Here is a 14,380-nt window from a genome sequence, read left to right as displayed (position 1 = left end):
GTTACGTTACCTAACTTAATTGTATGTTAAACGAAGGCATTAGAAGAACACTTTGTTCATCTAATTGGTTGATTTGGCCCGTCGATAACCACCAAAGGTGGTGATAGACAGATGGTTTATCCAATCAGCTAACCAGTATTTCCGCCCCTTCCCAAAAGTTCTTCAATGAAAAGTTCCCAGATGGATATGCGGAGCAAATCCATCTGGCGGAGTCAGGTTAAGTGTAGAGCAGAGATCAACAGACTCCTGCCAGTCTGGGATGCCAACGCTATAGTAGCTTTCAGACCTTTTCAGGCCTCACGTAACATGTGAGGAGCACTGCCATCAAAACCACTGGAATAATCTATGTGAACCTGAAAGCGCGCGCATGTGTGTGTGTGTGTGTGTGTGTGTGTGTGTGTGTGTGTGTGTCTGTCTGTGTGTGTGTGTGTATGTGTGTGTGTGTTTGTCTGTGTGTGTGTCTGTGTGTGTGTCAGGCACAACACGGGGCATGCATGTCAAAGTAATAAAACAGAGAGATGCCTGATTCTTTCTCTTCCTCTTCAGTTACTCTCTGACCAGAAAAACTGGTTTTGTGTGTGTGTGTGTGTGTGTATGTGGGTGGAGGGGGGTTATTGCGTGACAGGGTGCGTCTGTGTCAAGTTGTCTACTGTAGGTGTTGCAATAAGTACAGCTCTGCCCAAACTTGACAATGGCTTGTTCAACACATGAGAGATGCAAAAGGACAACTCAATTCCTTTTTGGTGTTTTTATTTTTCTTCCAGATGGTTCTGATGGCATTGGTAATATGTTGAAACAGTTGAGTTGTTGCATAGAGTTGAATTAATTGATTGTCATAGGACTATGGACTATGGACTATGGACTAGGGAATAGGGAATAGGTTGATAACCAGTTGCGTCTTTGGGGTTGAACAATGAGCTGACTTTCTTGTTACCAGGTTTAAGAATCCGAGCAAAAGGGTGGTCAAACTAACCCCAAACATTTTATACCCATGCTTATCTGGCAGGTGCGCAGGTAAAAGCAGTCCCTCCAGCAGAGCTGACCAAATTGTATGCATTTGGGTTCTCTGCCCTCTTCAGGCCTGGAGTTGGAAAAGTTGCGGCTGTGCTCATGAATTGTGATTATTGTGACACATATTATTGTTTATATGTAATTAGGTCATTCTCTTCTTTGACAAAACAGTCCGTATGCCTATTATCCATCTTAACACATACAAGTGCACCCACACACACACACACACACACACACACTGACTGACAATGACCCTGACTGACACTGTAGCAGGTACTGACTGTAGATCTGCCACACCCCTCTTCCAGTGTTTCCCACAGAATTGGATTCAATTTGTGGTGGTAGCTGACTTGGACAACGGGGGGGGGGTATTGTTAGTAGTGTATAGCTCTACTTGAGTGCCTGTCACTTTAAGACGTTCGTGAGTAACACAGTTAAAAGGCTGCTGATGTGTGGATGCAATTCTACATAGTTAAAATAAAGGTTCGTACTTCTCCTTGGGACAAGCACTTTTGAATTTTGGAAAACACTTTTCCATTTACATCGGGATTTTGCAAACATTCAGTGTCAGAGTCAATAAAATGAGCCTTCAACGAAATTGACAAGCAGCTGTAAGTAGGCTAAGCATGCTAAATTCGACATCCAAACAGTATTCTAACGTTAGCTTTGAGATACTGCTTGATTGCATAACTTAACGTAGTTTAGTCTCTTCAATGTAGCCTACTATGTTGTGATAAGACCTTAGCAGAGTTCAGAGAACTTCAATGCAGCAGTTTTGAACAAATTTGCGCAGCATGGTCACAATGCTAAGCGGATTTAATAGCAATTTAGCCAGACGTCTTCTATGCAATGCTTCTATGTGGCAACAACAATACTTCAACAATCGTGAATATTTTGTTAAATGCACATGCAGAGGAGGGGCAGCGAACTACGAGAGAGAGCGGGCAGGGTAAGGAAAGGCTGTGTGCGTAAAAAGCGCAGCTCAATGGCAATGCAAGGATCTGATCTTATATTTAATTTAAATTAAATTAATTCAAATTAAATTAAACATAGAATATGAATCTGTGGCGGCCGATTTTGATTTTGTGGCGCCCCGCCACAGATTAGTCAATTTATGGGAAACACTGCTCTTCCCTCCACGTCATTAAACCACTGACCAAGAAAATCCTTGTCTAAAGTAGGCAGGCAACAACTGGTCTGCTTGGATGAATGTCCACCAGAACCATTCAGAAAAACTGGTTTTGTGCATGTGTGTATGTATGTGGGTAGAGGGTTGTTATTCAGTGACAGGGTGCATTTGTATGCCTATTATTGCCTTCATCTTATCACATACAAGAGCACCCACACACACACACGCACACACACACACATACACACACACACACACACTTAATAACAGCAGCAGTATTCAAGAAAGCGGACAGTGAACTGACAATGACCCTGACTGAAACTGACACTGTACTGACTGTAGATCTGCCACACCCCTCTTCCCTCCTTGTCATTAAAAATGATAACACCATTGACCAAGAAAAACCTGGTCTAAAGTGAAAGGCGCATAACCCACATAACTTGTGGGCAGCCGTGGCCCACTGGTTAGCACTCTGGACTTGTAGCTGCTAACCGGAGGGTTGCCGGTTTGAGCCCCGACCAGTGGGCCGCGGCAGAAGTGCCCTCGAGCAAGGCACCTAACCCCTCACTGCTCCCCAAGCGCCGCTGTTGTAGCAGGCAGCTCACTGCGCCGGGATTAGTGTGTGCTCACTGTGTGTTCACTGTGTGCTGTTTGTGTTTCACTAATTCACTGATTGGGTTAAATGCAGAGACCAAATTTCCCTCACGGGATCAAAAAAGTATATATACTTATACTTAATAACTATAGTGCATAACTATTGGTTACACCTTAGCAATGAGTCCCAGGCAACAACTGGTCTGCTTGGATGAATGTTCTTAGATTTTTTATTCAGTCATTCGGAATATAAGTGTTGATAACCCCTTTTCAGTCAATAGTGAAAGTAAATAACTAAGTGTAAGACTTAGTTACTGAGTACAGAAGCAGGTATCTACTGTATACTCTGCTTGCCACACACACACACACATTTTAGCAAAGCAAGCTTTAGCGGAATCCTGCTGTTGCATGCACGGTCTCACATGCAAGCAGATTCCTTCTGCAGAGATATGTTCACTCCTCGTCAAAATACCAACACGCTGTTTAGATGTTGCGCTCCTTGCTCTTAAAGGGAGCGACAGATGTCACTATGATGGCTTAAATAAAGCTCTGTCTGTGGAGCCAGCCCCCCCCACCTTGGCATATAACCTCTTTCTCTCTCACCAACTCTCCCCACCCATTAATGTGGTTAGCGTTGCATAAATCATGTGTGTGTGTGTGTGTGTGTGTGTGTGTGTGTATGTTTGTGAGAGAGACAGTGTGGGTCTGTATCTGTCTATGTGAACATACAGTGAATATATGTCTATTTGTATGTGTGTGTGTGTGTGTGTGTGTTTGTGTGTGTGTGTGTGTGTATATGTGTGTGTGTGTGTGTGTGTATATGTGTGTGTGTGTGTGTGTGTGTGTGTTCATAAAGTGTGTGTGTATGTGTGTGTGTGTGTTCATGCAGTGTGTGTGTGTGTGTGTGTGTGTGTGTGTGTGTGTATGTGTGTGTGTGTGTGTGTGTGTGTGTGTGTTCATACAGTGTGTGTGTGTGTGTGTGTGTGTTCATGCAGTGTGTGTGTGTGTGTGTGTGTGTGTTCATACAGTGTGTATATGTGTGTGTGTGTGTGTGTGTGTGTGTTCATGCAGTGTGTGTGTGTGTGTGTGTGTGTGTGTATGTGTGTGTGTGTGTGTGTGTATGTGTGTGTGTGTGTGTGTGTGTGTGTGTTCATACAGTGTAAGGGAGGGTGAAAAGGAGGGAGCGATGAGAGACTGAGGGCTTAGTGTCTATGTTTGCTCTGTTGCACTGGAACTGGAAGTGCTTGTCCTGTTCACCAGCCCCTGATGCACCACCAACACTGCTACACACAACTACAGCTACAGCTGTAGAGAGAGAGAGAGAGAGAGAGAGAGAGAGAGAGAGAGAGAGAGAGAGAGAGAGAGAGAGAGAGAGAGTGTGTGTGTGTGTGTACTAGGCCTGGGGGATACTTCCAAATAAACCAGTCTTGGAACTTGGCCAATGCCTGAATGATACAATGATCTGAAAGGTTTTTGGTGACATGGGGAAATAGAAGTTGAGGAAACTCCCAGGCTTTCTTAGGGCTGGGCTACACACACACACACACACATACACCATTTCTTCCTGGACCAGTGTATGTGTGTGTGTGTGTGTGTGTGTGTGTGTGTGTGTGTGTGTGTGATCATGTTTGTGCCTGTACCCTCTTTCTGAAGGGTATGTGTGCATACAACTCAGCTGTTAGCCACCAGCATCCCCAGAAGAGGAGAGGCGGTGTGTGTGTATGTGTGTGTGTGTGTGTGTGTGTGTTTGTGATCATGTTTGTGCCTGTACCCTCTTTCTGAAGGGTATGTGTGCATACAACTCAGCTGTCAGCCACCAGCATCCCCAGAAAAGGAGAGGCGGTGTGTGTGTATGTGTGTGTGTCTGTGTGTGTGTGTGTGTGTGCGTGCACATGTATATGTGTATGAATGAATGAAGTTTTCAGACCCTTTCAAGTTTAGCACAATCAATGTAGAGTGCAATAAGTACAAGTTAGTGCAGCACTGAGTGCTACTTCCATACAGTCAAGTGTCAGTTCTAGTCAGGTGGTAAGTGCTAGAATTAGCAAGTCTAGTTGTAGGTACCGATAGTAGTTGTAGGTAGTGCTACGAAAAGAGATACTCTCTGAAGAGCTGGTGTTTGGAGTTTTTTGTATATTTATTTTTTTAAAAACTAGATGTACCGCATAGCGGTACAAAATACGACCGCCGCTCAGTCCTGTACATCCGTTCCGCGAAAATAAATCACACTTCAATTTGTCTCCATATTTTACTCCATCCCCCACGCTGATTCATGTTCCCTTGCATTGTGTAACTGAGGTCCATGGCTAGTCTGGCTTTCACCAGACCAAGCTCAATCTTTTAAGAAATCGAAAAATAAATAGTGGGCAGATCAGGCTGGGTTCACCCAGCCTAGTCCATAGGCACCCGATATTGTTTAATTTTCCGATTGAGATATCCACGCTCTGGCTATTCTAAATGCAAAAATGCATCAGGGAGTTATGACAAAACTGTAACTAACAAACTAGATCCTAATAGAAAGCTGTTAGCTTCCCTAAGCTACAGATAGGCTTATAAAGTAGGCCTATTTACAACATAAATTGTCAATAGGCTATGCTGGCGACACAAATAAAATCTCCTTTGGAAACGAATGGCTTACGCCTTACAGTATCAAGCGGACTTAAACTGCCATATGGCGAAAAGTTGTAATAAAATTCACGCAGCTCCATGAGTCAAGGAAAGCGCGAATGAAGTAGCCTCTTCTAAATGGGACCCACTACACAGTAGCTTAAGGTATGTTGCTAAAGCAGCCATAATGAAATGAAGGTGTCATTGTTTGGATACTTCACACACACATGCTTTTTAATTTCACAGACTACAACTACCAAGCTGGAATCAAAGCACATCGATTCCCCACTCACACCCTGCACGCACTTAAAACAAAATAAACAGGCGTCTCAGTCTCACGCATGTATAGGCAAAACTGTATCAGACCGATGTAACGTTGGTAAATCTTCCATTGCACAGAATGATTTTTGTAGCACGTGCAACAAATGACAGTCGAAAGATACAATTACAGTGCTGCTATCAATTTGCTTGGTATAACCGCATTTATAGTTTTCTACAAATGCAATCAAATTGGCCTCCATCACTCAACCAACGCTAACGGTAACATTACCTAGGTCCTTATTGATATTATAAGATTAACGTACCTGCAGTAAAAACCAAGCATGTCCGTTCTCAGATTTCAGATTTATTTCGGCTTCAAGAAGAAATGGGAATTACATTTCATGTAAACATCGTCCTATCCTTATTAGACGTTCTCTGCGGTAAACTACAGTCCTTGTAAGCGTCCATTGTTTTTCCAACCCACTTTTAACTTCCAACAAAATTACGTCTCACTGCAACGATGCGCCATCTAGTGGACAAACGACTACTTATCGCCAATACTGGAAATGCAGCCATGATGATGATGATGAATATTTATTTTGGCTTTCTTTTAATCCTACTGAATTTGTAATTATGTATCGGCCGTTCTAATACCGATAGTATGTGGGTGCCTGTGTGTGTGTGCATGTGTATATGTGTGCACCGCCATCTACAGGCCAATGAGTGTACAGTCACTAAATGTACACATCCCCCATGGATGAAATTCTACGAAACTTGGCATACCCCCGGAGAATGCCAGGTCAATCATACACATAAATTTGGTGCAGTTCTGAACATCTTAACTGAAGATAGGGGCGATTAAAGAATAATATTGCATTTTCATTTTTTACCGGGGGGTGCAAATCACAAATGAGTGATTATGGGCCAGGTTGATGTGGGCCCTTGAGACCAACATACCATAAAAGATTCTTCATCCTCAGTGCCACGGTTCAGGTAGTTATTTAGGAAAAACTGCTTTTTTTGCGGTTCGGGGGGCCCAGCACGGGGGGGGGGGGGGGGGGGGGAGTGGCCCCCGGGGACGAAAACAAAATTTTTCTGTAAAAGTCTAGTGGGGCTACATACCCACCAAATTTCATGTGCCCCGGTGGTTCGGTGTCCCGGGTATCGTTGACCAAAAATTCAGGAAGTAGATGACGGAAGAAAAAAAAAAAAACTTTGACAATCCCTATATGACCGCTTCGCTAGCGGCGGTCATAATAAACAACTGAAATATCCTATTTACAAAGGAACTCTGGATCTCACTCACAGTGACCATTTAGTCCTTAGTTACCTGTAAGACTTCTTGTCCCCGATTACTCAGTTTGGCTGGGAGGCCAGATCTAGGAAGACTGTTGGAAGTTTCAGTCTTTTCCATTTGAAAATGGTGGAGGCTACGGTGCTTTTGGCCACTTTCAATACTGCATACAATTTCTTGTAACCTTCCCCAGATCTTGGTTTTCACACTGACATACACCATCAACTGTGAGACCTTATATAGACAGATGTGTGCCTTTCCTAATAATGTCCAATTAATTAATTTAGGTACAGGTGGACCCAAATCAAGTTATAGAAGCATCTCAAGGACCATTTATAAAAGTAAGGTGCTCCAGAGCTCAATTGCAAGTGTCATAACAAAGGGTCTGAATACTATATAAATGGGATATTACAGTCTTTTGTTTCTTTATAAATTTACTCTCCAAAACACTCCAAACACCTGTTTTTTTTCCCACTGTAACTCAGTATGTCACTCTCTCACTGTCTGGCTTGTCACAGTGCATTGAGGTTGAGGGATGGTCTTTGTTTTGACAATGCCACACAGGTGCTAAAAGAAACAGCCTAGGGGAGAACTGTCTGTGTGTGTGTGTGTGTGTGTGTGTGTGTGTGTGAGAGAGAGAGAGAGTATAATTGTATGTGATGGGGAAACTTTATAGTAAGGTACAGTAATAACTTTATAACAGACTTTATAATAAGGTATGTGAGGGTCCATAGTGACAATCAGGATCCAGTACACAACACACTTTAATCCTGGGTGGCATCTGTGGATGTACACACTACAGCCTTTCATGGCTTATGACCTGCACTAACCATCATACATAATGCATTATGCAAAATAAATGCATTATAAAGTGTGCATTAATAACATATTATAACAAACAAGACATCAATACACGCTATCCACTGACATGGAGTTCTCTCTCTCTCTCAGTAAACTAAAAGGTTAAAAAAGTGCACCACAACGGCAAAGCCGAGATGCAGCAGCAGAGGTCTGAGATGTTTATCTAGAGGATCATCCCCCTCTGCCCCTGCTCCCCTACACACACACACACACACACACTTCCTGTTCAAACACACCTGGGGCTATTCATTCATGCAGGCCCCCAGTAGGCAAATGCCTAGAGCTCCTCCTTCATAAGTCTCGCTCTCGACCCCCTGATACCCCCCCCCCCCCCATTCCTCTCTCTCACTTCATCCAACTGCCATTCATGCTCCCCCTGTTTCTTCTGTTCTCGCTCTCTTCAACTTTCCCATCTTTATCTCTCTCTGCCCCCCACCCCCTTCTCTTCACCTCACTGCCCTTCAAAATCTTTCTCCTCTGTCTCTTCACATTCCCTATCTTTCTGTCTCTCTCTCTCTATCCCCCTCCCCTTTCCACCTCTCCCTCTCTCTCTCCATCACCCTACCTGTAGTAATAGTAATATAGGCAAAGCTGTCCCTAGTTGAGATCAGTATCTGGCCTCTCTTCTATGTCTTTCCTCTGTGTGTGTGTGTGTGTGTGTGTGTGTGTGTGTGTGTGTGTGTGTGTGTGTGTGTGTGTGTGTGTGTGTGTGTGTGTGTGCGTGCGTGCATGTGACACAAATACACTGTGCAACACACACACACACACACACACACACACACACACACACACAGCCTCTATATGTTTAAGAAAATGAGCTTTGTGAAAGAGGGGGGTCATCTGAACAACACACACATTCAAGCACACAAGGGTGAACTGCCCTGTCATTAGCTCAGTCAGGTATGGTGTCAGCAGACTCAGAGACCAAAAGACACAGGTCACCCAGGGGACTCCAGGTGTGTCTCTTGTTACAGGCCATGACCTAAGTGTAATCCTCCGCTTAGTTATGCACGGACTAATACGGAGAGAGACAGACAGAGAGGCTATACCAATAGAGAGACAGAGAGGCTATACCAATAGACAGACAGAGAGGCTATACCAATAGACAGCGTAAACTCAGTGAAGAGGGGCTCTGAAATGAGTGAATAATGACAGAGATATAACCTCTGGCTCCAATTCTGCATGTACAGTATGATGTCGTGCTGTCCATTTTGTAGTCACTGGGCTACACCATCACTTCACTCCATACTCTCTCTATACTGTAGCGTGTTCAAGTTCAAGAATGTTATGTTGGCAGGTTAATGTGTTACCTGGGCCAATGTTAGCTTTTAGCACCCCTTTTTTGTGGGTGTGGGTTTATTTGCATATATCCTAATAGCGGTAAAAGCTACAATATTATCCTGGGGCTGGGGCTAGGCCTTACACACACACGCACACACACACACACACACACACACATAGAGGTGAAATGTTAGGAGGAAATGTCATTCAGAGGACAGTAACATTTCATTTACACTACAGTGATATTTGTAATGATAAACTATGCAATTCCTCTCCATGTTATAAGCCAGTATGAGCTTGACTGCTTCTTCAGTCGGGAAATGTGTGTGTGCAGCACATTGCCAACAGAATGATCTGTGTCTTTTATTTCTGAACATCAAGTTCAGTACTACCTACGTACAATTCAGGTCAGCATTGTGTTTAGCAAACCCCCTAAAAACGTGTAGAATTCTTGGCTGTCCACTTATCGTCGCCTTAAGTTTTCAGAAGCTACTTAGGATTCAGTGTTGGGGCTTATGGGAAGGAATGCAGAAAGTAGCCAAATCTGAGGAAGCCTCGGTTGTGCTTGGATTTGACATACCATGAAATGTTTCAATTTAGTTGGCATTAAAATGCCTGTTTGAAGAGAGTAAATTGTATTCAAGAATCACTCGATCATTATTAGCCATCACTTTAAGGCATCTCTTTTAACTTAGGCTACCTTCAAACATTTTGCTCTTTCCTTTAAATGCCTTTGATACACAGGAATTGTATATTAGCCTACTGTGTAAGTACGTGCTCATGTTAATGTGTGTAAAACGTTGTGTTGGCATGTGTATTCCTAGTCTCATAGGGCACGTGGATGTGGGATTGGCTAAGCCTGGGAGAGCTTTTGCCTGTTTGTGTGTGTTGTGCAGATTAGTTTTGGGCACCGTATTTTCTGTACAAGATTCATCTTCAGGAATTTGTCCAGTAACTGTTGCCTACCCTCAATCAAATCGAAATACGATGTCTGAATGAGGAACAATTAAAGTAAGAGATTAGAGTTCTCATATTCACCAGTTTTTTTATAGAGATAGCAGGGCAGAAGGGCAGGAGTGATCACCTCGCAATTTAGCCTACATGCGTGCCTCGAGATAAACTGTGTCTTAAAAATTGCTATCTCTCTCTCTCTCTCACACACACACACACACACACACACAGCTGTAGGCTACTTACTGATTGTGTCCATATCATTGGTGGCGGCGAACTGTAGGTAAGTCAGTAGCGCACAGCAAAGCAGCAGCGCGAGCAACAGGTACTTCCCGCTACGCAGCAGCTTGCGCGCGGGGACAAATGTCTTCCACATTTCCAATTCTCCTCCTCTCTTGCTCCCTGATGATCCAGTTCATATAACCTCCGGAGGGAACGCGGCCGGAGAGAGAATTTCACGAACAGCGAGCAGATCAACAGACTACTTCTTAATGTATGTTGCACTCGACTATTTTCAATGTGACATTTATTCCGTAAGACTCACAAAGCCGGTTTCCGACATTCACTGGGGACTCGGCTGCCGCGCTCGAGAGTAGCGCACGGCCAGTTCGACGGACCTCTTTCTGTCTCATTCCCTCAGGCCAACGCTTTGATTTACCTCGTCTGGTCCCGCCCCGTTGCTGACGTCACCGGAATCGTCAGGTAGGCCTAGGTCTACTGTCTAGTTTGGCCAGGTGTATGTGTGTGTGTAGCCTGTTATGGCAAGCCGTTTAGGACATAACGTCTGTCAAAATAACGCCTCCACGTGTAGATTTTTTACTTCTTCAGGAGTAAAAAATAGACGCATGAGCGTCAGACGTCATATTTTTACGTGTGCCACTCGCAAAAACTTTGTGTCTGACGTCAGAAGTAAAAAAATGACGACTGGAATATGACTTATCAAGTCTCAGTTCATAGCCGGGTGAACACCTAGTAAGTAGCCTAGCTAGCTGGCTACGATTTACATACAGTAATAACAAAGATCCTTGCTCCTTTTCAACTCTCTGGTAATATTGCATTCACAAAATACAACCAATAGTACGATAATGTTAAATCTTACTTGTGGAAAGTAATCCCCCGAGCCCTGTTTGCGATGGTCCGCCGATTTGAGCAGGAATATGCTGCACATTGCTCTGGCATCTTGTTTCTTCTGCTGCAACTATAGCGGCTGCATTTCCTGTTTCCAGCAGCCAGTGCTGTGTCTACTCTGGCACATAGGCTCTTGCATTGCAGCAAATCATCCAGTCGTCATTTTTTTACTTCTGACGTCAGTCGCAAAGTTTTTGCGCGTGGCACACGTGAAAATATGATGTCTGACGCTCATGTGACTATTTTTTACTCCTGAAGAAGTAAAAAATCTACACGTGGAGGCGTTATTTTGACAGACGTTATGTCCTAAACCGCTTGCATAGCCTGTGTGTGTGTGTGTGTGTGTGTGTGTGTGTGTTATGGTTATGGCCTGTGTGTGTGTCTGTGTGAGTGTGTGTGAGTGGGTTCATGCGGAGCCTCAAACCTCCGAAGCTGCGCGGATGGAAGGGCAAAAGGCAGGACCAGTCCTGACCTCAGACAGTGACACACACACACACACACAGGCCATTTGATGCAAAATCAGTTATGAGTTAGGCTACGTTAGTGCTCCATCAATTTATCTCTTTCATTATATTCTCTTGCATATTTATTGACAATATCAGAAAATCATGTTCCTAATGTCTACCGTTTGGTCTACATAAGAGATCTTTTTCCAACACTGTTTGAAGTCTCTGCCTAAATCTGTACACTACTTCACCTCAGTGGCTCTTAATCTATTTTTTATAGACATAGTCACATAGGTGCATTGATGGGAAGCAGTGGATTGAGATGAGGATTAGGAGAATAGGATTGCTCTGGTTTAAACAGTGTGACAGCCAGTGATATTGTTTAGGCCAGCGGTCCCCAACCACCGGGCCGCGGCATTGCATTTCGCAAGGTCTATTTTCTTACGTCTGTCTGTCCCGCCTTCAAAACTATATATTCCCTTCAGCGCTGCGTCAACTCACTTCACTTGATCAGTTCTTTGCGAACGGTAGTGTCACACGAAGTTAGCTAAACTGCTAGAATGAGCAACAAAAAACAACAATCTTTAGAGCATTTCTTTGGAAGGGGTAGTGGGGAAAAAAGACCCACTGATGATGGTAGTGAGCCAGATACCTCAAAGAAAAAGAAGGGGTCATTCAATAGGAAATATGACGAGTCATATTTAAAATATGGTTTCGCAGAGACCGGTGACTCGCATGCACCAAGTCCTTTATGTGTGGTATGTGGCGATAAGTTGTCAAACGAAGCAATGAAACCATCAAAGCTAATTCGACATCTAGAGTCCAAGCATCCTACACTGAAAGACAAACCCCTTGAGTTCTTTGAGCGTAAGAAACGTGAGCAAGAAGGACAAAAACTAGTGCTTAAAGCAACCACATCGGTGAACGTGGCTGCGCTAAAAGCCTCATACTTAGTGGCTAGTCGGATTGCTAAAGCTAAGAAGCCGTTTACTATTGGGGAAGAGTTAATTCTGCCTGCTGCTAAAGACATGTGCAATGAACTCCTTGGGGAGGCTGCAGCTAAAATAAATAGCTCAGGTACCGCTTTCTGCAAGCACTGTCCATAGACGAATTGATGATATATCAGAGGATATTGAGGCACAGTTGTTAGAGAGGGTGAATGGCAAGGGCGTAGGTTTAGTCTCAGCTTCGGTGGGGACACATCCCCAACACAACAATACCAACATTATTGTTTCAATACCAATACTAAGTGAAGAATCTCGATTTCGATACTTTTACGATTTTTTTAAATGTGCTTTGGTTTGTGTGATTTGTGAGATCATTCACATCAGTGGCAATCATAGAATTTGATTGACCCTCCACACACACACATACACACACATAGAAAGTGATGGTTGTCATCAGTGTTGGGCAAGTTACTTCAAAATCGTAATGTATTATGTATTACTCTTTACTGTCATTTCAAAGTAATTTGTTACATTATAATATTACTGTATCTGAATTGTAAGGCATTACACTACTATTGTATTACTTTTACCAAAATATCTAGAAATATGGATTTGGAATTCTAAATGCAGTTTATTATGCTCAATGCAGCTCATTGCACTTCTAATGGACGGCGATGTGGTATAGCATAATGAATGAGCTAGGCTTAAGGCTAACAACAGTAGAATGCAATAGGCGCAGTGATGGCTCATGATGCAATACAAGGAACAATCATAGCCAGAATTTTGTTAAAAGCAGATCGAAAAACAGTCGAAGTCTGGTCAATTGTGATAGAAATGCTGTAACTTTAGGCTTAGGTCTACTCATTAAAATCAACAGAGAGCCCACTACCTGTATATTGTATAACCCAAAACTTAGGGGCCGTTTATACAAGAACGATTGCGAAGGAAGACGACAAAATATTTTATCATAAGTGCCGTTTACACGGCGACCCCGCCATCGGGGCTTGAAGACGCAAAAATCTGAAGACTCCTTCCAGAGTGTAGAGTTTTGAAGACGACCCGGGTTGCGTCTCCGTCTAAACGGCTAAACCAAAGATCCTTGATTACCTCTCTGGCTAAACTGTCAAATTAGAATGTCTGCGCGTGACGTACCGGGGTTCTATCACACCACCACCCAGCGGTCTGGAATGCATATCCAATCGAATATCACATACTCTTGCGTCTTCATATAAACAAAGATTTCCCCCTGAGAATGCTCGTCTAAACGCAAATAAAAAACGTATAAACGTAGCCTTAAAGACATGTCAAGATAGGCTACACAGTGCCGCTGCTGGCCATTTTGGTGCCCTAACTGGTGAAATACAGTATTAACCTAAGTATGTCATCATATGGCCAACTATAAAGATGTAATCTGCCTGTTCTCAGGGATGGGTAGTATTTCTGAAACATGTAATATGTATTTCAAATACAAAATATTTTGTCATTTGTATTTTATTGGGTTGAAGGAAATGGCTCTGTATTTTGTATCAAAATACTTTATTGGTGTGTATTTTTGTATTTTAAAAATACTGCAAAATACTATATCTGAAAAACACTAAAAAAGTAGATACTACACACAGGTGTAATGAATAATTGGTAATTAGGCAACAATGGTTTATGTTTATCGCAATCAGCTAATGTGAGAACAGCTGTGTTCAACGACACTCACAGCTTTTCAGTGACGGCTATTGCTGAAGCATCAGCTCTGGTCTGAAGTATAAGTAAGTATATAAGTATAAGTATACTGTATATACTCTTTTGATCCCGTGAGGGAAATTTGGTCTCTGCATTTATCCCAATCCGTGAAACACACTCAGCACACAGTGAACAC

The 14,380-nt window shown here is 43.1% G+C and overlaps 1 protein-coding gene across 6 annotated transcripts in view; it reads right to left on the bottom strand.

The window, feature by feature from the left end:
- b4galnt3b (beta-1,4-N-acetyl-galactosaminyl transferase 3b) overlaps positions 1-10,626 on the bottom strand; it is a 33,925-nt gene extending 23,299 nt beyond the window's left edge. For 4 of the 6 annotated variants that reach the window (XR_006034987.1, XR_006034986.1, XR_006034988.1 and 1 more), the window contains exon 1: positions 10,236-10,625. Coding sequence is in view for 3 of the 6 variants with exons in the window: in XM_042109406.1 (XP_041965340.1) it covers positions 10,236-10,365 (130 nt within the window). In the remaining 3 variants the exon portion in view is untranslated. Of the gene's footprint in view, positions 1-10,235 lie in introns of all 6 variants that reach the window. The other 2 variants (XM_042109408.1, XM_042109410.1) reach the window with 2 other exon arrangements.
- Between the last annotated feature and the right edge of the window lie 3,754 nt (positions 10,627-14,380).

The sequence above is a fragment of the Alosa sapidissima genome, chromosome 11 (genome assembly GCF_018492685.1).
Source record: "Alosa sapidissima isolate fAloSap1 chromosome 11, fAloSap1.pri, whole genome shotgun sequence".
NCBI classification, from domain to species: domain Eukaryota; kingdom Metazoa; phylum Chordata; class Actinopteri; order Clupeiformes; family Clupeidae; genus Alosa; species Alosa sapidissima.
The sequence above is the reverse complement of the archived record's forward strand: the minus strand, read 5'-3'. Positions and strand labels throughout refer to the sequence as shown.